Source organism: Varroa destructor, unplaced genomic scaffold (genome assembly GCF_002443255.2).
Source record: "Varroa destructor unplaced genomic scaffold, Vdes_3.0 BEIS01000003.1, whole genome shotgun sequence".
Lineage (NCBI taxonomy): Eukaryota > Metazoa > Arthropoda > Arachnida > Mesostigmata > Varroidae > Varroa > Varroa destructor.
The window spans coordinates 19,182,015-19,204,177 of record NW_019211456.1 but is presented as its reverse complement, the minus strand read 5'-3'; the positions used below and the strand labels follow the sequence as shown (position 1 = coordinate 19,204,177).

The 22,163-nt window shown below is 41.5% G+C and overlaps 1 protein-coding gene and 1 long non-coding RNA gene across 5 annotated transcripts; one reads left to right on the top strand and one right to left on the bottom strand.

The window, feature by feature from the left end:
* Window positions 1-6,241: 6,241 nt before the first annotated feature.
* Window positions 6,242-20,903, bottom strand: LOC111248196 (mediator of RNA polymerase II transcription subunit 12-like protein). Of its 4 annotated transcripts, none has more exons than XM_022800080.2 (14): window positions 20,787-20,903; window positions 19,334-19,570; window positions 16,673-19,039; window positions 16,327-16,449; window positions 15,940-16,115; window positions 15,716-15,809; window positions 14,256-15,359; window positions 13,079-13,998; window positions 11,867-12,759; window positions 10,677-11,432; window positions 10,159-10,311; window positions 9,828-9,842; window positions 8,954-9,187; window positions 6,242-8,305 (listed from the first exon to the last, which is right to left on the bottom strand). In XM_022800080.2, exons 1-14 carry the CDS (start codon window positions 20,883-20,885, stop codon window positions 8,142-8,144), a joined length of 7,335 nt encoding a protein of 2,444 aa, XP_022655815.1. In that variant the 5' UTR covers window positions 20,886-20,903; the 3' UTR covers window positions 6,242-8,141. The 4 variants fall into 4 exon arrangements, with proteins under 4 accessions (XP_022655815.1, XP_022655816.1, XP_086840920.1 ...); XM_022800081.2 differs by having other exon boundaries at window positions 11,873-12,759; XM_086984794.1 differs by lacking the exon at window positions 20,787-20,903 and adding an exon at window positions 20,108-20,750.
* LOC147756633 (uncharacterized) lies at window positions 9,059-10,365 on the top strand. The gene is made up of 2 exons (XR_015324635.1): window positions 9,059-9,199; window positions 10,142-10,365. It is a non-coding gene; the product is annotated as an uncharacterized LOC147756633 (long non-coding RNA).
* Window positions 20,904-22,163: the final 1,260 nt, after the last annotated feature.

The window sequence follows — 22,163 nt, the reverse complement described above, 5'->3', positions numbered from 1 at the left end:
GTTCTTTTGCTTGAAATACTCTGCTACCGGACCTCGGTTAGGACGAGACGACTTGCAAGCCGTTGCGTTTTGGAGCTTGACTTTTTCCTGAAGATAATTATTTTTTTATTATAAGTAGTAAACATTTTCCAACGGCTAAATTGTTTTTGGTGCTTACTGATGGTATGGTAGCGACTGGAACACCTTTCCTGAAGTTAGCTAGTGTTTTGGGGAAAATTCTTGCTTCTTGGAGTCCGTCTCTCTTAACAATTCTTAAATGTTAGGTTAAAATATGTGAAAATGCTATTTTGTTTATAAGTTTCTAAAACCGTTTAAGTCGTGAACTGCTGAACCCTTCTCAAAATTAAGCATTGTTCTTCTATAGGGATTTTATGTTTTTAACCTCGATTGTTGGGTTCAATTGAGGGCAGACGTTTCCTAAATGTTATTTATAGGCTATTATTAATAGTTTTGCTTTTTGGCGCCTCTTCACCTAATTTAGGCCGACTCTCCAACAGTGGAGTTTTTTTATAACCATCGTTTTGGCTAATGGGAACAAATGTTTAGTTTAGCTCTTCAATCGACCTTGAACAGGCCGCTTCCACGAAATCTTGTAAAGCATACAAGCTTCGGCTATCACTATGCAAATAGTCAGTGCAGCGTTAGTCAACGTGGCATTCATCTGGCGAAAATCAAGGTACGTATGGTCAGCCCCACCAACTTCTCTCCACACCAACTTCTGTTCGAAGAACACATTACCGTACTCGGCTGTTCGCGTATCCTAAGCTACCCACCGGATAATGTGAAACGTGTTGGAAGGCCCTTTCGTCAAGTTCCAGACTCGGACCGCTCACGTCGCCCGGCCTTTTCGGGCTGAAATTACGGACTGAAACACTTTAGCTTTCGTCTGCCAATCCGGACGAATCCGGATTATAATCGGAATATTTGTTGCAATATGCATCTAAATAAAGACTAGGATGTAAACTTTAAATTGTGAACCACTGTAAATTCTGCTTCATCATCACGCGTAATGATTATGCGAACTTCACGTTTGCGTTTGAGCAACTCGGGAACTTCTAGTGATTCCAAAGGTTTTGCCTTCGAAAATTTCACTGAACTGAGTCCAACAAATGAGATAGGTTTCAACTATGCTGCTTAGACGCTTCATCCCTGCGTCCCGAGATGAATTTGTGGTTGAAAACTCACGATATTTTGTTCTCCGCTATAGGAGCAATCACTGCAAAAAACATGTCGTCAAAAAGCTGAACCACAAAAATCGGAATACTAAACCCTCAGTTATACTAGACCTTAGGTTGACAATTCTAAATCGACGCATGTGCATTCGACAGCGCTACTGCAAAGCGGTATCACCACCATTACTGGCGGCAAGGGCTCAATATTATTGTATCAGTTAAAATAGTACGCCAATTAAACATTACATCTAAAAACTAGCATCATAAATCACCGCTAGATGCGACCGTTATTTTTGCACTAAGGATAATTTCATCGTTAATTAATTCACAGCTTTCTGATTTCCACTTAGCATTGTCTGCTTTTTGCTTAGAATCCTCGCACAGCGTTCTTCTCGAATAATTGGAAACGGAATTCCACCGTCGCGTTCAACCATGCCAATTCTGACAAGAGCCTGCTTTCACATGAGAAGACGCCAAGGGATAAAGCAAGTAATCTTATTTTGTTACGCTTCCCGGGTCACTGCCGTGCCATTAACAGTCTAATTTTACAAAAACTCCAAATTCTTTGCAGTAATAATTTGCAATACCTAATTATGAACGCGTCATTCGAACTGAGTGACCAAACTTTAAATTCCAAAGGTACATATGTGTTGTGCCATAAATAGCAAATAGAAAATGCGAGGGTGTAAATCTGTCTTATGTGTAACATCTTATTTTTTGTTACTGGTTATTAACCAGAGTGACGTCGCTACTGTTATTTTAGATAATGTCAACTTTTTATATCATGTGTCATACTCTTGCGTTTGCGTACGATAGGTAGAAAAAATGACATGGTTTGCTGTCTGTGGGCACGTGGAGACGTTGTTTTTCTTAACGTACTTGCTATACCCACTAGGACTTTAGTATGGTACAACAAAAACCAACTGAGGCATTTCGATATGTAAATATTACTTTATCATAAATATATATAAAAATATTTTATTTTCCAATCAAACTGACGAAATATTACCAGCAATATATAAAGCTGGTTCTACAACTTATCCGAAATTTTGTGTGTTTACCGAACGAACTGAACATGGAGTCATCATACTCAGGTTTCGATGCAGATGTAGGCGTTCCAGGGACGTGCCTGATCCGCACCAAGTACTTGTTAAATATGAGGTCTGGATATATTTTTTAGCCATGGAACGAAAGGGATTTCTCCCTTGATGTCCATCTGCTTAATGGCGCATCCACAGCCGACACAGCGTTTTGATAGTCTTTTGTGAAGTGACTGAAATCCAAATTTAGGGAGCATGCGACCCGTGGATTGCTTATAAATGAGTATTTTCCATGACCACTAGTCACTTGCCCAACCGTACAAAAATTTTTAAATTTTTTCAGATGTTCTGTACTCCATGTCTCCACATTGCTCATTATCCTTGAACTCACTAAGTCTTTGTTTAGAATACGTTTCAGTAAATCTCAGCGCAAAATGGCCAATGCACGCCTTAGCTCTGTCGAAATAAATAAGTTTTATATGGCATTTATGTACTAATTGCTCACAAATTAGTACATTCAATAGGTTCAGATCATGACGCAAGAAGCCATTTTAATGAATATACCTATATATAATGAATTGCTTCATGATAATCATAATGACTTCGCAGCCTGATAGAAAACCTTCGTTGTGGACTACGCGCAGAGGTTACTCGCACGTAGCGTTGAGGTTTATAAGAAAAACGTAGACATCAGGTTTCGCCATGAGGGCACGATGCGTTTTTTTTTAGTTATACAGGAATAGCTGACCAGACCAGCACAAGCGTTATCGATGTACCTCCGTTCGCATGTGCTATCAAATTTGCTTTGGCATGTAATTTTTATCGCCATGTATGTCGAAGACGAAATGTGACGCGCTTTCTAGGCACTATCATAGCTGGCGTCGCCCAGAAACTCTGGACAATCAAGTGTTTGATAATGGGTATGTAATTGATCTAGCAGAAACTCGCGCCTCTGTAGGCTAGAGCCACGTCGTTGGCAGGCTTTTCTGCCAATCCTGAATCTCCATGCACAAGGCCCTCTCAAGCCAATGAAAAACTCCAGCAATCGAGCACATCAGTGACTAGACTTGTGTGATGAATGGAAATAATGATCCGGTTTTGACACGGTAGCGTCGAAAAAAGTATAGGTTGGAAATACTACATTCGAAATCTGTCAAGCATTTTACCTGCGTTGAAGAGAAGTAAAAGTATAACGCTTTGCAATATTTGAATAGTGTGAAATTATCACTAACTAATTAGATTAAATAAAGCTTGCGTTTAGACCCAGAGTGTCAAGGAAGTTCGCTTTGATTTGGGTGTGATTATTTATGGCATTTCTTTCAAGCACGGATTTCTTAATGTTCAAATGTAGGTGGTGCAATCACAGGCCTACCCTTTCACCACTGACCAAGTTTTTGTTGATAGTTTGTTTATCTTTACATAATTAATGAAGAGTTACTAAGTGGACATCTTTATTTTTTCATTGTAAGCGAACAATTTTATTGTTAAGACAATATCAGTATAGGGCACATTTTTTGCTATATAATTGACCCTCGTTATTATCGCCGGTGTTAAATCATTCAGATTTATCGGTGTGTTCACTATAACAGGATCTTAAATAAACTCTCGATTGCATTTGTTTTTTAAACTGTTCTCGCTGTGGGCAGCGTTCTATGTGGCTTGTGCATATTAGAACTTTCAATATTTTTAAAAACTGAAACTTTACGAATACGAGTAACCTTGACCCACTCCATATAATATCTAGCAGCTGCTGAAAACATTGATACGATCTTCACCTAGGTTGCCTTCTGTTTCCCAATTTTTCTCACACTCAAGTGTAAATGTTTGCTGTTTGACGCCCCAAAAGAGTTAAATAGAGATGCATTAATTCAACAATACAGCCGGTTAATAGTTGTATACAACGCTAAATTGACTTTCCTTTTAATCCAGTCTAAGCATATCTAGCCTTATGTAATGTCTAACGGCTTAAACACTGAACATTAAGTACAAAAGATCATGTTTATCAAATTCGATCGATATCTGAATATGTCGACTCCGGCAACGCACTTCACGTTTCATACTTGCATACATAACGAATGAAATGTATTCGCGAACGAAAAAAAATAGCTTCGAAGTAAATTAGGGCAGCATTTAACTTAAATTGCCTATCTAGAGCTAAATGCGTAATATAGCTACAACCCAAGGAATCTTGTAGACTATAACGTGGACCGTTTATAACATTATTCCTCTCTATTATACCGAGTTGGTAAATGACTGAGTCGCAAACTTGTACTTCGATTGTTTTGGGAAATTCATTATATGCAAGAACAATCTGACATGCTATAAACTGTGGATTCGGTCGTCCCAGCCTTTTTGTGTAAACCTCCAGCAACGACTGACAACTCGCCAGCCCCTGGGAATGTTATACGCAGCAACTACTTACTGACCATATGATACGAAATTCTACAGTTCAAACCTATACAGGACTGATATCAAACATTCGTAACTCCACGGAAGTCTTACAAATAACAATTTAATGAACAAAATACAAATCTGTTGATAAAAAGCGTTTCGGCAAATTAGACACGTTATAGGTATGGATGGTGGGGGGGGGGGGGATCTGAACCACTTCCTTGCCCAGTCTAGGGTTTCTCTATGGCTTACACTGTGCAAACCTAACTGCAATGAGATATTACTAGAGGAAGTGCTTACCGGTTACTTCTAGATATACTCGAGAATTTCAATTTAAAAAAGCGCGATATTATCCACAAGATATGTGTAAAAGAGTGCATACAGCTTTATATGGTCCACTAAAAAGTATATTAGAAGGGTCGTAATATTTTTCGTTTAGCTTTACTTTTTATATTAACAGCTTTATTAGCGGTATTATAATAACAGTATTAATTCATTACTACGCATATCACTTCTGTGAGTTAGCTTGTTAGTGAAAGTTTTTAATTTTAATTTGTAAGAATAAATAATTAATGTTTAATTTGTTTCCGGTATTTTGTTCGTTCATAAAGTCCTACCTAGATCCTGTCCGTTGTAGTCAACGGATAAGAAACTCATCAAGCTGGAGTATAGTTAATTCTAAAAGCTATGAATGAAATAAAAGCCATAGGCAACCGACCGCTAGAGACAATGAGAGAAGCTAATCCAGTCTGTATGCGTTTATGTACTGTGGAAGCTGCTGACGCTACGTTCACTGCTTTTCATGTTAATTCCTCTAAGGTTTGATCATTATATAAGGCCTCCCCGTTTCCTAAAACTGAGAATATCTATCAAACGTTCGTAGATAGATTTCTTTGTTGTTATCCTTTATGACCTTCCCTTTGACTACCTCAATAGCGCATCTTCGAAATCTACGTTTGCGCGCCGGAACATGGGCTATCTAGATAAAATCTACGTCGGATATATAATCCATTTGGCCGCTAAATTAGCAATCCATATGTTTTGCGAGCAAAAAATCAGTGACAATAGGAAACCAGAAGGATACATAATCAGAAGAAGGCGACCACTGAGAACGATGAAAGTTTATGATACTGAATTTTCGGTTTCTATTGACTAAATAATGACATTGTAAAATCCACAAAGTTTTCGAGCTAATTGGATTTATGCAGTTAGCAGATTTGCCGCCTGACGAGTAATTAATGAAATATTGCTACCCTCTATATTAGCATTCAAGTGATTTGTTAATTCCATTGGTTAGTGAGTTTTAGAAAAGCAAGTTGAAACTCCAACAATAGCAATACATGCTTAAACAACAGAACGTAATTTCCGGAGCACTTTTTCGTGCCAAGGTTAAAATGCAGGTGCAGTATAGTTCATATATGTAGGCTACTAATAATTGCTAAACGTCAAATGGTCAGATAGTCTGGGCATCGGTGAGAAAAAGTATCACTTCGCCTTTTTTTTAAAAAAAAAAGGCGAAGTGATACTTTTTCAAAAACTACCACGCTATTTTAATAAAACGCAGGTCAAAAATTAGCGTAAAACTTTACTAGTTATCTGGATACGTCCTTGTCTACTAATGTTAAAGGAAAATAATGGTTTGTGAGGTTTTAATAATAATTATTATAATTATTCGTAGTATTTTAGGCATGTTCACCATATTTCACATTTCTTGCATATCCATTGTACAAACGCAGAACAATCATAGGCCTCTGTTATATAAACTTTTGCCCTTGTACACTTTACATTACTACTCATACCAATTGTATTTAACCTCGACCACCCAATCGTACCACATCACAATATATTCGATAGACACAGATTATCATTTACTCTTATTACTATTGTCAGCGAACTACATTTACATATATTCTTTACTACTGCACTCGCAACTCGACATTGATAAACCCAGTCGTACAAGCAACGCTCTTCACATGGTCATAGCAGTAGTTCAAACCAAAGTTGCAATTATAATCATGAACGAAGTACTGAGAACCTATTTATCTACAGGGAGGATTGCTGCTGATGTTGTTGTTCGATAATTTTTCCGAAGGTAGCAGCTTGCATAACAGTGAAGAAACAATTTGAATTAACAAATAAGATTAGTTGATCTAAACACATTTCAAACAAAAAAAAAACAGATAATTTGAGAAATCCAACATGTCTTAGCCGCTGTACTCGATGGCGTCACGTGTTCACAAGAAAACTCTAAAGAAACTCATACACACTCACATTGTTATGCAGTATTTGTCTCACAACAAAATCTCATTTGATTGCTGTAGTCTATTAATGCGCCTGTCACAGAGTTGAATGTACACAAAGATTGAAAGCTGAAAACTCCTCTTTACCTCCAAGTATGTAACACATCAAGATTAGTACGAAACATGCTATGCCGCCGTCGGTCACGATCTCCAACAATGACAGCCCGACCTCGTGCTTCATGTTTGTTCCCTAGTGTCCTGCCGGAAAAACACTTCCTATGCTATTTACCATCTGTACACAAGCAGATCAAAATAACCGTGTTTACTTGCAAAACACTCCTATCGGCTCTATCTATATTTCTTTCATTCTTCGTGACAGAACACGTTCTATATTGTTTTTTAGCTAATTCTTTTTATCCATACATAATTATAATAGTTAGCATCGTATAGCTAAACGGCCTGTACAGTAAACACATGCGTCGCCCGGCGACAGCCTTCGGTCCAGATTGGGTAATAATCATAGTGAACACTTTTCAGTTGTCTCTTTGTTGATACCTAGTTCAAATATTACTTGTGAATCGCTTATCGTTTTGTTTGCCCAGTCAAAACGATTCAGTCTCACGTAATTCCTTTTTACACTGGTTAAAACACTAGCCCTTGATTTTGCACTACTGACTTCTAACTCCTTCAAAAGATGGTTTGTCCTAAAAATCTAAGCGCAGAGATTAGGAAAGTTACTGGAACCATCAATGTTTGGTTGGCAAAGGTGACCACCCATTTATCGATTAAATACTAATAGGATATTTAGTTCTCTGCTTTCTCCCTTTCCGTGCATTGACGTTTGAAATTAGTGTTTCCGCTATGTACTGCACAATGGCATCCCGATGTTAAGGCAGTTCTTCCATACAATGCCAGCGTCGCTCTTTCAACTCTAGTAACGTTTAGAATTGCTGGTATTGAGTTATCATGTCGTTATTGTTTGTTAGTTCAGTCTACTGTCATTTGTGAGTTTTCAAGTACGTAAGGCATGATAAGGTATCAAGTAATCACAATGGTTTGGCCAAAGCTACATATTAGAGTTCAGCCGACTGCTTTCCATAGCGGATACGACAAGCCTTGTGGTCGTTCTTCGGTAGATCTGTTTTATGAGAGCTTTTCATTTGCCTGTGGTATAATATCGTACAGAGCGCGCTTTGGTTTAACCTTACTTGAATTAGGTGAGCACGAGGCGAAAATGTGGGAATACTGAATCTACTGCTATCGTATCTGCGAAACACCTAATGCCATCATTTCGTGCCTCAATAGGGACCCTGTCCGGGATACGGCGCCCTTTGGGGTGGCATTCCTCCCTGCATAGGCGGCTGCCCACCTCGCTGTTGCTGCGGGTTCATGAATTGGTTAGGATTTTGGCCCCGAGCCATTTGTGGACCTTGCTGCTGGAACCCACCTCCCATCATTCCACCTGAAAAAGGAATATGATTATAAAAGCACAATCAAAAATAGACACTGATAAACTTATCTAGTCAGAGACGACTAAATTGATTTCTATGTCAGTAATCAAAATGCCGTATGCTATCTAGTCTTTGGTGAAGAAGCTGATATAGCTTGACACAGGCAATATAAGCATCTAGAAGGCCTCGTAATCCACATATAATTATTCGCTTAAACGATGTTAAAGGTAAGAGTTTAGGAAATGTGACAAAAAGCCTTTAGGACTTTCATCTATAGTTTAAGATGGATTCCCCTATGATTAATGTGTCTTTATAGGTGCCTAAATGCATGGGATCATCCTACACTCGAAGGAAAAATCCCGGCTAGTATATTTATATGAGCACCATCTGCTTTTACAGAAGAAATATTAGCCAGCCGAGTCACGAAACAGCTATTGGAAACATCAATTTCCATTGCGAAAAACTAGATATTGTGAGCGCCAGTTCCAATATTTAAATGGCGGACTGAAGTTACATTAAACCTATATATAATCTTCCTAATTTAATAGGCCACATAACACGATCAGCCTTACCGATTCGTATTCCAGTAAGCTATTACGATATCCTGGTAAGTATGTGGTATTAACCAAAACTTCAATTTCTTCTCGCTTCTTACTCACCTTGCCCACCCATGCTCTGTTGTTGCTGAGGGCCTATTCCACCAGGCTGACCGGAGTTCGATAGGGGGTATTGAGGCCGTTGTTGCATTCCGCCCGCTGTCTGTGGGTGTCCGCCGGCACCGGCGGCTACATAACCGCCGCCAACACCACCACCGTATCCGCCTCCTCCCTGACCAGCGAAACCGCCTGGTCCAGCCATCATGTTCGGAGGAGGCGCACCTCGAGGTCGTACACCTGCTTGCGCAAGTACGTCATATATCATAAATATTATTAAATATTTGAATAACTTTATTAACTGCACCTTATATGGGGAACGTTTTGAATTGACTAAACACACAAACAAGAAGCTAGCATTGGACGACACATCTGAGCGGATCAATTAAAGAGCTACCAGCGTCTGCTCTTATTGAAGATGTAAAAGGGCATGGAATCCAAAATGATGATACAAATATTAGTAATATATGGGTACTTGCTGGTAGTCTGAAATGTATGCAATAGTTAAATTCAAGCACCTTAAAAATGCAATAATACTTAGGAAGATTGTAAACCTTGACATAAACAAATTATGGAATGACTGAATAGAAGCGTTTATTAAAACCACTATACACTTGGTGTAATACAGGTATCCTGCTAAATCGGCCCATGAATAAACCCACTAAGATTATCCATTTCGTCTAACCTTAACTACTAAGTCTAAGAATTTAAAAACAGCAAATTGAATTATTTTTCTTAGTCATTAAAAGAACAAAATAAGCTCACAATGGGAAACCTTTTGTCGACACCTGTTATATGTTATATAGCACGAACAGTGTTTGGTGTATTTAGGCTAATAACAGCGAATAATTAAATAGAAAAAAAAACAGTGATAACATACGATATTCGGCACCAACTGAAAGAAAACAAAAAAAATAATAATGTCATTCTTAGTTAGGCTTTAACTTTGTATTTTTGTAAATCAACACGCTGTAGTCCTCAGACTATATACATTGTTTACTTTGGCTTTCATAACGCATCCGGTTCTGGAGTTTCAGTAATTTTAAAAACTGAAAAAAAAATTCCTTAAGGAAAGTTACCTACGACGCCCCATAAGACGACACTACTAGCGATATTAGTTTTTGCTTATAGAATAATCAGCTCCCTTATAATCTCACATAAATGTTAGTGCCTGGTGTACAAACATTTTTTTAGGAGGAGTAAAAACAAACCTTGATCTGCAAATTGTCCCGGACCTGGACCCTGCTGCTGACCGAATTGGCCTGGAGGTCCCTGTCCGAACTGGTTGGGGTTCTGCAGCCTTTGTGGAGCCATGTTGCGCTGTTGAGGTGTCATAAGTGGCATACGCGGCGTACTCATCATGTCTATGACGAAAACAGTCGCAACGACAATAAACAAGATGTGTCAGTAATTCATAATTTTTTTTTATATAATAAATCTTATAAGCAAAGCAGACAAACGCGAAATTCACCTAAAGGTTGCCTCGTGGAAAGAGAAATCAAGAGTACTTGACTAATAACAAAGATGTATATATCTGGGGTGCAAATATCTTTACAAGCAGACACATTCATAAACACATATAATAGGTAATAATCATTGCTCTACATACCCCATTCTGAAACAAAAAAAAACAACAGTAATCTCATGTATGGTTTTAAATCACATGTAGGTTTTAAAATAAAGCATTTATGCGGCCATGCGTAGGTAGCCCGTGAGCATTCGAACTTACCTGGTGGTCCTGGTTGGGGTTGCATATTGCCTCCGTACTGCTGGCCTGGGTTAGGCTGTCCGGGATAGCCTGTGGGACCACCCGATTGAGGTTGCCGCTGACGCAGCATCGACGACAATGCCGCTTTGGCCGGCTGTCGCTCAAAGCGCTGCGGGCCTATTTGGGCACCAGGTCCCTGTGGACCCATCTGTCCGCCACCAGACGGCTGATAGTAACCTGTTGGACCTGGTTGGGGTTGACCAGGCTGTTGTTGCGGTGGTGGCTGTGGCTGCTGTTGAGGTCCTTGTCCATAGCCCCAGTTTCCTTGTTGTTGCTGAGGTCCCTGTTGACCTGGTTGCCCTCCGCCAGCAGGACCACCGGGGCCTCCAGGGCCTCCGTAGATGTCGCCGTACGCCATTTGGCCTCTTGGCGCTTGAATTGAGGTAGGTGCTGGCTGGTTTTGTGGAACAGCCTGTTGTTGATTCGCTTTTGGTTTACGGGGTCGACGTGGCTGTCGCGGTTTACGAGCACCTCGGGTGGGGCTGCTCCCGCCGGCCAGGCCCATATGACCTGCAGGTCCACCCATCATTGTCTGATGTGGTCCCATCATACTGGGTGGTATGCCTTGCTGGGGCATGCTCTGCATTTGCCCACCTGGGCCTCCTGGACCCATCGAACCACCAGGTGGCATCTGTCCCATGTTCATCGGTCCACCGGGGCCACCCATACCCATTGTGCCCATGGGTCCACCGGGAGTCATTTGACCCATTGTACTACCTGTAAAGACGGTTGGATAAAGAGAGACAGTAGTAACATTAGTCGCGATCTAAAATATAAAACTAGTGATAATGACAAGGTGTAGCTAAAAACTAATAAAGAAAATGTGCAAAAGAACAGAAATACTTCTTTAACAAAAACTAAGGTAAGACGCTTAGAAGATCTAACAATAGTCGCATGCAAACCGTTTTACAGGTCTAACTCTCAGGAAAGCAAAATGTACAGCTTTTTTTCTTAACCAGAAGAGAAACATGACTCTGATGGATGCGACCCCTATACTTGTGTGTTTGAATAAACTTTATACATCTTTACTTTATGCGGCTAACCAAAATATAGCAGTTAGCGGAAATAATTTGTTTTAATAAGGTTCAGTTTGCAAAAAATTACGATAATCATGTAGAATTCAAATGGGGAACAAAAAGTTGGCAACTTACGCGTACCTTGGGCTCCCATGTGACCCCCTGGCCCCATGGGTCCTTGCCCAATATGTCCTGGTCCCATATGTGGCGGCATTCCAGCTTGCGGTCCCGGACCCATTTGTCCTGGACCCATTTGGCCAATTTGTCCTGGCATCTGGCCGCCCATCGGGCCTGACTGAGGTCCTGGACCTGGCTGTACGGGTCCCATTGGATTCCCCTGTCCTAAAGGATGGCCCGGATGATGTCCTATTACCGGCTTAATATCCATCATGTGGCCACTGTGAGGAGGACCGTGTGGTCCACCAGGAGTCTGTCCCATCAGTCCTGGCGGGCCCATATTTCCTGGAGGACCACCTGGCATTGGACCACCCATCAGATGCTGCTGTGGACCGCCATAGCTTTGAGCTGCCATCATACCACTGGACTGCTGTTGTGACGCCTGCTGTTGACCAGGACCAATTGGAGCTCCGTGTGGATTAGCTGGAGTTGGTCCATTGCTATTGTTCCCAACCGAGACCTGTGGCATATTGTTGTTGTTCGTGTTGCTCGTATTGCTTATTGGCACAGGCGCCGTGCTTGCTACAGCGACAGGCGGTGTCGGCGTTGCAGATGGCGGTGGATCTAGGTCTTCTTGAGGCAACTGAGGTGGATCAAGGAAATAGTCGCTGCTTTTCACCAGAGCGCTGTGAGTATGCCAAAGAAGGCTTCGATATGTTTCTTCGAGGCGGGTTGGTTTTCGTTCGACACGAACTGCTCCGAACCACCTCCACATAAGTGGGGCAGGGTTTTTATACCCTTCGAGCAAATCCCACGGTGAAATGTTCTGCTTCTCTGCTACTTGTAAACCCTGCTTTTTATCAATGGAATCGAACCCTGCAATTTTGTTCCCTTTCGTGTCGATGAGTGAACTGTAGAAAGTAAAAAATAACATATTGGTATTTAATAGATTGTAGAAATTAACATATTTACATATCCTAAAGTATTTTCTATGACAGATCGGGCAATTAGCTGCAAAGCGAATAGCACGAAACACGAACACGATATAGCGACTTTGTGATGACCGTGCACTAAATATTCTGATTTCAATAAACCATAGCTTTAACATTTTCAGTGATTTCTAGGTAAGTTTAATGTTAAATTCTACAAAAAAGGGTCCAAAATGAAGTGAAAGTAATAACCCAACTGTTTACCCAGTCAAGCGTCATCAAATCTATACTGGTTACTTACCCCATGGGCTCACAGGTAATTACTGTGCATTGTCTTTTCGGGAAAGGCAGGAGTTGTAAAACAAGCTTGACATCGCTATTCTGCGAGGACTCGTTTATTTCCTTTTTCAGTTTTTTGATCAACGCGAAATACTGTCGTCGTGAATCTTCACTAAATGTACCCTCATATGAAGTGTGGATGAGCGTAGCCAGCATGTCGAGTACTGTATAGAAAAGTTCCTTGTGAGAATGTGAATCAACCAGGCCTGTTGTAATCAATTCCAAGAATATTAGAGCCCAGTCCATTGTATACGTTGTTGACCTTTGGATCATGTCAAACATTCCCCCCACCAGACTCAACCTGAGCAATAGCGCTTCGTGAAAGCTTTTTCTGGCTTTCAGGTCATCTAGTATTGTCTTGTCGTCACGCGTCGTGCTCAAACATTGGGTAAGCTGCGCGTTCAGTGACTTCAACAGCGATTCACGATGTTCATCTTGTCCTTTCAAACAAGACAGTATAAGTGAAAGAAATGGCTGATGATTCAAAAGAGCAGCGCCTTTGCACGCCTTAGTATCTTTCTTTGCAGCGTAAGCGGTCCAATTGCCGTTTTCAAGAGTATGACCCGCCTGGCGCAGAATTTTTCCCTGAACGCCAGGCAGCTTTGAGACGAGTGGGGCGACAAACCAAACAAACTCCGTGTGATCCTGCTGCTGGGACGACCGTTTTGAGGGTGAGTGACCGTGGCCATGTTGCCCTTGATGCCCGCCTGGGGGTTTCCTATCTTCGTTACTATTCGAAGCGCCTCCGCTACTAGTGGATTGCTGTTGGCCTGATGCAGCCGCATCACACAATTGGAATACGTCGATCGATGCTCGAGCTACGTTGTCCAACCAGTGCGGAACCTCTGCCGATTGTTGACACTGCATGTGCATCACTTGGAGCTATAGAAAATTTATCACCAGAAACGTAATAAATAAAAAATAAAACAACTATGTAAGCTTTTTTTTCTAGAAAACCTTATTTATTGTAAATATAAAGTAAGTGTTCACTACTGACAAAAATAACTCGTTGGTCAGAAAAGTGTTAAGCAATATAGGTTTTCAAAAACCTTATGGTAAGCAGTTAGAAGTTAAATATTATTGCCGATAAAGATTACATTAACTGTCTGCCTTATTTAACTGATAGTTGTTGCATTTACCTGTAGCCAAGATACGCGCAAACTCCATTGATCGAGGTTGGACAATATTTTGACAAGCCGCTGTCGATGGTCAGGATTCGACTCAACTCGTCGTGTACCGCCGTCAGTGGAAAAACTGCTTTGGGGGTAGCATATCAAACCCAGCAGAGACTCTGCTTGTGAGGGGGTCAACATCGGATCTAGCAGAAGATCGTTTGTGCAGAGTAGGTCCGGATCTCGAAGACAACGCTCATGTACCCATTGCTGTGAGCATATCTGGGCCAGTGCAAACTTAGAATAGTCCTTGAGCGACGCCTGACTTGCCATCGACAGCGCGTCGGCGTCTTCGAGCAGCTGAGGGCTGGTATCATTAAGATTGGCATCACTCCCCGTTTCCCCAAGAAGCAAAATCGCTTTCAAAACCGCTAGAACGGGTTCAACGCGCATACTGTTGTGTGCAGCTAACAAAAGATGCCGATCGCACGCAGCTTTAATCAGAAAGCGCCCAACAGGTACAGTTCCACCAGTCGCTTCAACCGTCCTAAACAGTCGCAGAAGCATGTGACAACTCATTCGAGCACCGGGCTCTGCTTCGATATGGGTTGCTCCACTCACTGGCGATGCGCTCAAAAGTGAAGGAATTGCGACATGAACGACAAAGTCTTGAAGAGTGAAGCATCGCCTAGCCACAAGCATCGACGAAAGTACCGCTAAATGGTCGTGTGTGGCGACATCATTGATGTCTACCACCTGCAACACATCAACGAAGCCGCACCCGTGATTTGAAGAACAGCACAGCGCCTTTAATATGCCTAGCCATTCCCCAGGCAACTGTTGACAACCAGCGGTCATCTCGGCACACAGGAGCGCAACGTCGTTTAGGCGTTCGAGATCAGTACATGAGGAAACAGCTGCGATCGCACTGCATACAAACGAGTAACGGGCTGAGGGATTCTCGTTGAGCTGTTGCAACACAGCTGCGTGGGCTGCGGCCGCATTTGGTGCAGCATTTGGTTCTCCTGGCCGTGCGACTCGAGGATTGGCCAACAGTTCTTGGAACTGTGAAGTTTTCCACATGAAATGCACCTGTTGCGGAGTTTGGTTTACATAAAAGTTCTGCTTTACCTGTAAAAGAATCACAAACAAGCCAATAAATTGGTAAACACTAAGATTCGAAACGTAATATTGCGTATAATGATTGTGCTTTGCAGAGATGCTTATGTTTTTCCGTGCAGATCTGGTCTTCGCTATTTTATCAGACAAATGCACGAAACAGTATTCGAACTATAACTATTCACTGAACTTGAGTGGTAAGAAAACTACTAACAAACATCGTTCTTTTCCACAGCTTAATCATGGAAAAGGTTACATCACTCTCATGGCATTTGAGTAAATGTTTTGTTAACTAAAAAACGTATGTATATAGACAACGTAAATTAGTAAAGATAAATTCTACCATATGTCAAATACTCCGATCTTACCTTTGCACATAACGCTCCCAAAAACGAATCTGCGTACTTCTGTCTCAAAAAGTAGCAAGCTGTATAAAGGTCATATATGTAACATAGAATGCACCTGAAATTAGAAGATATAAATAGGACGACGGTGCTATTAATAAACTATATATACACGTTCAGCAACGAGTACCTCTCCTTTTAAGTAGGTCTATTTTAACAATGCGTCTAGGTATATGAGGTTGAATTACCTCTGTGCGCTGGAACATTTACTGGTATCCTCGAGGTTGGCGACTAATCGACATAGGGCGTCGCAAATGGCGAGCGTCTGCTCGTGTGACACCAACAGACAGCAATGGTAACGGTATAACAGACCTACAACATTTAGCGTCACCGTTGGTACATAGACCCCAGCCACTGGTGAGCCCTGTAGTACAAGAAAAAAGCGAACAAATCAGTTTTAGATATTGTCCACTTTAGCTTTTAGTGCTCTGATGGAGCACTTTGTCATTACCAGTCAGGTGATTATTTGTCATTAATTGCTTTTAGTTATTCAAGATAGAACCAAAGTAGCGAGTTTATTACACTGGATTAGCTAACCTGCAGTAAAAAATGATCTTACGTCACACTAATATTACCTTCTGGACGAGCATTGCCTCAACATCGGGTAGCTCCTTTAGTATATGCAGACATAATTCAAGAAGTCCATTGACATTCTGAGCCATTTCCATCAGACTCAACAGAAACGAGATATGCTCCGCCTAAAACAATTAAAATAGGGTAAATATTATTCTTTAATGAAGACCTTGCTAAATCTTAATCTTTGTTAGTCGTATCACGAGTTTTTGTACCTTCGCAACCAATCTCATAATTTGTTGTATTAGAAACAGAGAACTCATTAGCTCACCTGGTAGATTGAAACAAAAACACATAACAAAACGTAAAAAATTCCATAAAGCATCACAGTGGATACAAATAACGTACCAAGGGCAGGTAATTAGAGGAGCCGGTGGCAAATCCGTTTATCATCTCCAAAAGTTGTGCCCCTACCGACGCTGCTACTGTATGCTGATCATTGTACGGTAATGCTTGGAACCGTTGGCTAACTGCGTCCAGTGATACAGATTCCTTTGCACTCTTACGAACCTTACCACCCTCTGATACGTCCATGCACGCTTTCTTGGCGAACAGTTTGCCGGCATCTTTGGCAACCTTTTTTACCACATGCCGGGCCTCATCACGTGTACGCCCAACACCATAGAGCAGTACGTGTCTCTGATTGCATTCATGTGAAGCTCCTCCACCGCCCGTACCGTCTAAATCAGCTGCAGGTAGCGGGAAGTGCTTCGTGTACTGGAGATGACGCTGCTGTTTTGAGCTTATGTGCGGAGTACCCTCCTTACCGTCTTCACGGTCGGAGCCGACTGAATCGGAGAATAGTTCCGGTTGTTGATCGCTTTGCTGTTCCTCCTTAATTCGTTCGAGAAGTTTACCGAGATCGGCATCGAGCCTTGTATCGTCGTAGTCCATTTGAGGATCACTGCCACCCCATCCATGGGCTTCCTGTTTGACCGCAGGTGGCACCTGTCCACCGGGTGAAAATAATGGCAATTGGGTACTGTTCGGACCACTTTGAACGCCCCCAATACCCGGCGACGGGCCATGCGAAGGATCAAGAAAGCCAAGGGACGAAGGCCCTGGCGGCGTGTTAACTGACCGAGAGGAGCTCGCACCTGGTGGCGGTGGAACCGATGCGATAGCAGCCACGGGCAAAGACGCTACTGGAGGATTGGCGAAATAACCCCTTGAAATTAGCGTGCACATGTACAAGTCATGAGAGAAAACTTCCCACCGAATCAGTTCGCAGAAAAGTAACACGAGATTGGCAAACGCCAGTCGCGATTCAGCTACTTTCTCGTCAAGTATTGGTGCTTGCGTATCAAGAAACCGCACGAGAAGATCTTGAAAAATCGGTGGTTGAACAACAAACGAATCGTCGTCGTCTTCCTTGCCCACTTGCGGCCCCTGTATCTCGGCCTGTTTACGCTCTAATAGCTTAGCGACGATCAGGGCTCGGTGCTCGCCCCGTCGTTTAGTGGTTACTGCCCATTCACACACAAGCTTTACAAATGGCTCTAGCTCCTGAACGGCTAAAGACTTCCCATCGCCTTCACTACTTGACGCTGTCGTCGTCGGCCAATCGGTAAAAATCTTACTATAAAGCGTTTCGAAGGAATTATTTGTATCTATTTTATCGAATGAATGTCGATCTAACGCATCAAGTGTGGCGAGTACTTTGGTCATCACAGCGCCAGTCGCCGTACTCTGACTTTGCCATTTCTCACACGACCAACGCATTTCACAAGCACGACTCCGCTGGATGATATGCTCCTCCGCTTCGCGAAGTTCTCGCCGCGCTTCTAAATCTTCAGGGATAATTGGCAGTTGTGACGGTGAACATGGCAGTATGTCCAGAGGGCTCCCATTAAGCATACGCTTCGAAGAAACTTCGTCTTTGGATAACCCCTCAGGGATTGTCTGGTTGAAAACCATGGCAGTTGGGCAATCCAACGTGATGATTTCCACAATCGAACACATTGTCAAAAATGGCGTCCGATGATAGGGACATGACAAAATTTCGACGAAAGCCTGCGCCAGTGGGCTGAGCTCTTCTACTGTAAGGGACCCTTCCCGCTTGGCGGCAGCGACAGCTCCGCCTTCCTTCAGTGTGAAGTCCGCTACCAAATGGGCGATCTTTTTCGAACACTGATAAGCTAGTCGCCTTGATAAGATTTCATTCTTGACAAAGTCAGTTGTATATTGAAGAACCAGTAATAGCGTTATTCGTAATGTGGGGTCATCTGGTCCTTTTGTTCGTTCAATAAGTTCTAACAGCCATGATAAGAAGTCCTGTTGATCTAATAGACCTTCCTGGTAACAATGACTTGCCAGCTGACAAAGGTACTGCCAATGCTTGGCCAATGTCTGACTGTGCATATCAACCTGTGAAGCAGGGGGCGGTGACTGCTGTGGTGGTGTCGTAGATTGGTTTGACACACCTGGAGGTGGGGGCGAAGGTTGTTCCACCATGCGAATGAGGATATCCTTCATAAATTTGCACAGTGAATGGGTCCAGTCTTGTGATGGATCTGGCAGTTGTCGCTTCTTCATTTTGGCCTCAGAGATGGCCGCTGTATAGACGCTGGCCATCTTGAGGAACCAGGCGGCGCGCACCATGGGTACTTGAAAGTCGAATAATATAGTAAAGATTTCCTCCTTCTTATTGAAAATTGGCACTTTTTTCGCCAAGGAGATAAGAGGCTTAGAACCTGCCAGATCTTTAAACCAGTTCTGAAAAACAAACAAAAAAAAAGCTTAACAAGAATTGTGGATAAATAGTTACTATAAAGAAAGATAGTAAGACGATTGTACGCATTATCTCACCATAAACCTTGTTATGTTGATGCATATCGTGTGCATATTCCCATTGGTTGTTACTATGAATCAAATGTAATTTCAATATGTATCTTTATGCTTTTCATAGAAAAACTTAAATTGTTACTATATTTTCAGTAGGATTAACTATTCTTGCTGAATACTTAATTGTTTGAATTTCATTTTGGGATAAAGCTCTGAGACATTTACCTCAAAAACATTTTTACTTTTGGCAGTAACTGGCCAAAAGCACTCTTTAACATTAATTTGCTGCTTTTTCCGGCCCGTATCTTGAAGTGTGTTGAGTTCCTGTTTCTTAATTAATACACCAGAAAAAAAAGTGCTGAACTTGGCCGTTGTGATATTCGCGTGACGCGCCGTGCCGCATTCGTCCTGGATAGGATTGGCTGCATAGCCCTGCTTCACGTTTGTTGCCGTTATTTCATCCTACAAAAAAATCACCACAAAATGAAGCATAACTTTTTAATAATGACCAGGATAATACAAGCCACCCAATTTAGTCTTTTCGCTATAAAATTTTATTTAGTTCAATCACCACGTAGGTGTTATGTTCTAAAACTAAACAATTATTCCAGACGCTTTGACCTATACTTCATTTATGTCTTTGATTCATACAATATAACGTTAAATATAACACCAATACTCACCTGAGAGAATGGGCTATTTTTTTAATCTTATATGTTACTTTATTCTATATTGTTGAGCTAGAGTGTCTGAAGGCTGCTCACAATAATGTCTGTAAATTAGTCGTCATAGATAAAAATGTATTTACCATTTTTCAAAGTATACACCATTTTTCTAACACTGCTCCTAGTCATTTCAACAAAAGTTAAAAAGGCTTATGCGATACTCCTGCTGATTAATCGCCGCCAGGACCCAAATAATTTTCATTTTACTTTTCTAACTAACTAAACAATCTGGCGCATTTTTTGTCCATTACCCCAGAGAATGTTGTACACACACCTGAGAACGTCTAGCCACTGAATGCGTCTAAGAAACGCACAACTGACATGCAATTAACGGCATACAGGGTCTACCTCGGTTCAGCGGGGTGCGGGAGTGAATTGCTCGCTTGTTCTCTTTCATTCTCTAGCTACAATAAACCCCACACGAGAATTATTTCAGCAGTGCTATTTCCTCTGCATGGTTAACCTCGGCCGATCGTTTCTTCGATTGAACCACAGACTTTTAACAGAGATCACATTTAGTTTGCGTTAAAGTTTGCGGGGCATTGAAATACCGGCGTCCGGACACAATCGAATTCGCATCAACAATAATAGTGGATAAGATATACACACAGACACAGACACACTGGTTGATGTCAACACACCCTTGGATACAGAGAGGATGATGTGACACCAAGCGTAATCTCCTGTAAATTTTAATCATCTGGTTTGCTATTGTAACACATTTGTGTGCAAAATGAAATCTCCAGAACTTGCATGCTCTATCTAGTATGCTATTCTTAGCTTTGTGCTAGTAATATAAAACAATAGGCTGTCAGTGGATACAGTTGATCGGAGGAGAGCCCCTATCGGGGAGAGTAAAAGCAAACAAAGTCAGGACCACTTCGGCTAGTATGCTTGTAGACGATGAAGTTGGCTGATTTTGGTCTCGCTGGCTAGCTGATAACAGGACATACCTCTTTTTGCTTAGGGTCCTGTGGGTAGACGTCAGGAGGCCCAAGACGGGGCTTTTTCAGGGCCCTCTTCTCGTACAACCAAGGAGCCACCGCCGCCATCTTTGTTGTGATCCAGGACCGCTACTCCTGTCAGATCACATAGGGGAAATTCGGCTAAATGAGAAACACCCCAGTGACCAATGAAAGAGCTAAATTTCGGCAACCTGTGATCGCATATAAGAGAGTAGAAGACTAACAATAGAAATACATGCAAAATTATTATAAAATTATATCGAAATTATCGGATTCTGAAAACGGCGGGAATTTTGAACGAGGCGAACCGGGCGGGCAAAGCATAAGTGTCTGTGTTTTCGTTTGTTTTAAAAAAAAATTCATTCCTAGTAAAATAGATGGAAAGTTGCAACAGTTTTCGATAAAATAACATAAAAGCAAATCATATTAATGGAATAAATGAGTGTACTAGAGGTTCGCACACCTATAAAAATCATCCTTGGAGCAATCCTTGGTGTTTAACGCCACTAACATATAATTGTTTAGTTTTTTTTGGCTCTAATAGAAAAATGTAACTATCATTAATTGAAATCATAACCTGCCGTAGTATAACGCAAAATTTATGAATGAACATAGGTGTTGTGTATGTTGAATCAAACCAGAGTGCTGTTCTGGCGTGCGTTAAGCTTGCTGTTCTAGACAAAACGATCAGGCGGGGTAAAAAAATTAATAAACATATAGTGTAGGTAACAAACATAACGTGATAACCTAAAATGATCATTCCTGCATTTACATTTGGGTGATACAAACAGGATCTGCTGTGAGAGCCTGTCTAATTGGGGCAATGTTTTGGTTTATAATCCAAACGAAACCGAATCGACAAGCAATAAAATGGCGCATACCAGGAAACACTCGCTCTGAGTCAATACAGCTTTCTATGCTAGTGCTAACCGGTTAGCTTACGCAGATGACGCGCCCTTGAGAGGCATTTTGCGGTACACACATTGAATATGAAAAGAATGCGTATCTAAAAGTATGATGAAATTTTAACAAGATGTCCCCACAAGCATAACCAGAAACTTCGTTTGCCAGTGGCACCCGTATTAAACGACTGGTTAAGGTTTCGATGGATTTGACATAGATCGGTTCTCGGTTTCTTGCCTAAAATAAATGTATACTTGAGCTGGAAATAACAAGTATCTATATGACCTTAGAGTTCTTTTTTGTCTTTCGCCTTTCTCATTCACTGCAAGTTCATAAAAAAATAAAGGGTTCAGTTAGCTGGTATTCTGATATCTTTCGTAGGAGTAATATAATAGTTTACTACTGTAATTGTATGCTATACCTACATGTACGCTTAGAGATTTCTGTTCTCTTTGGTATAGT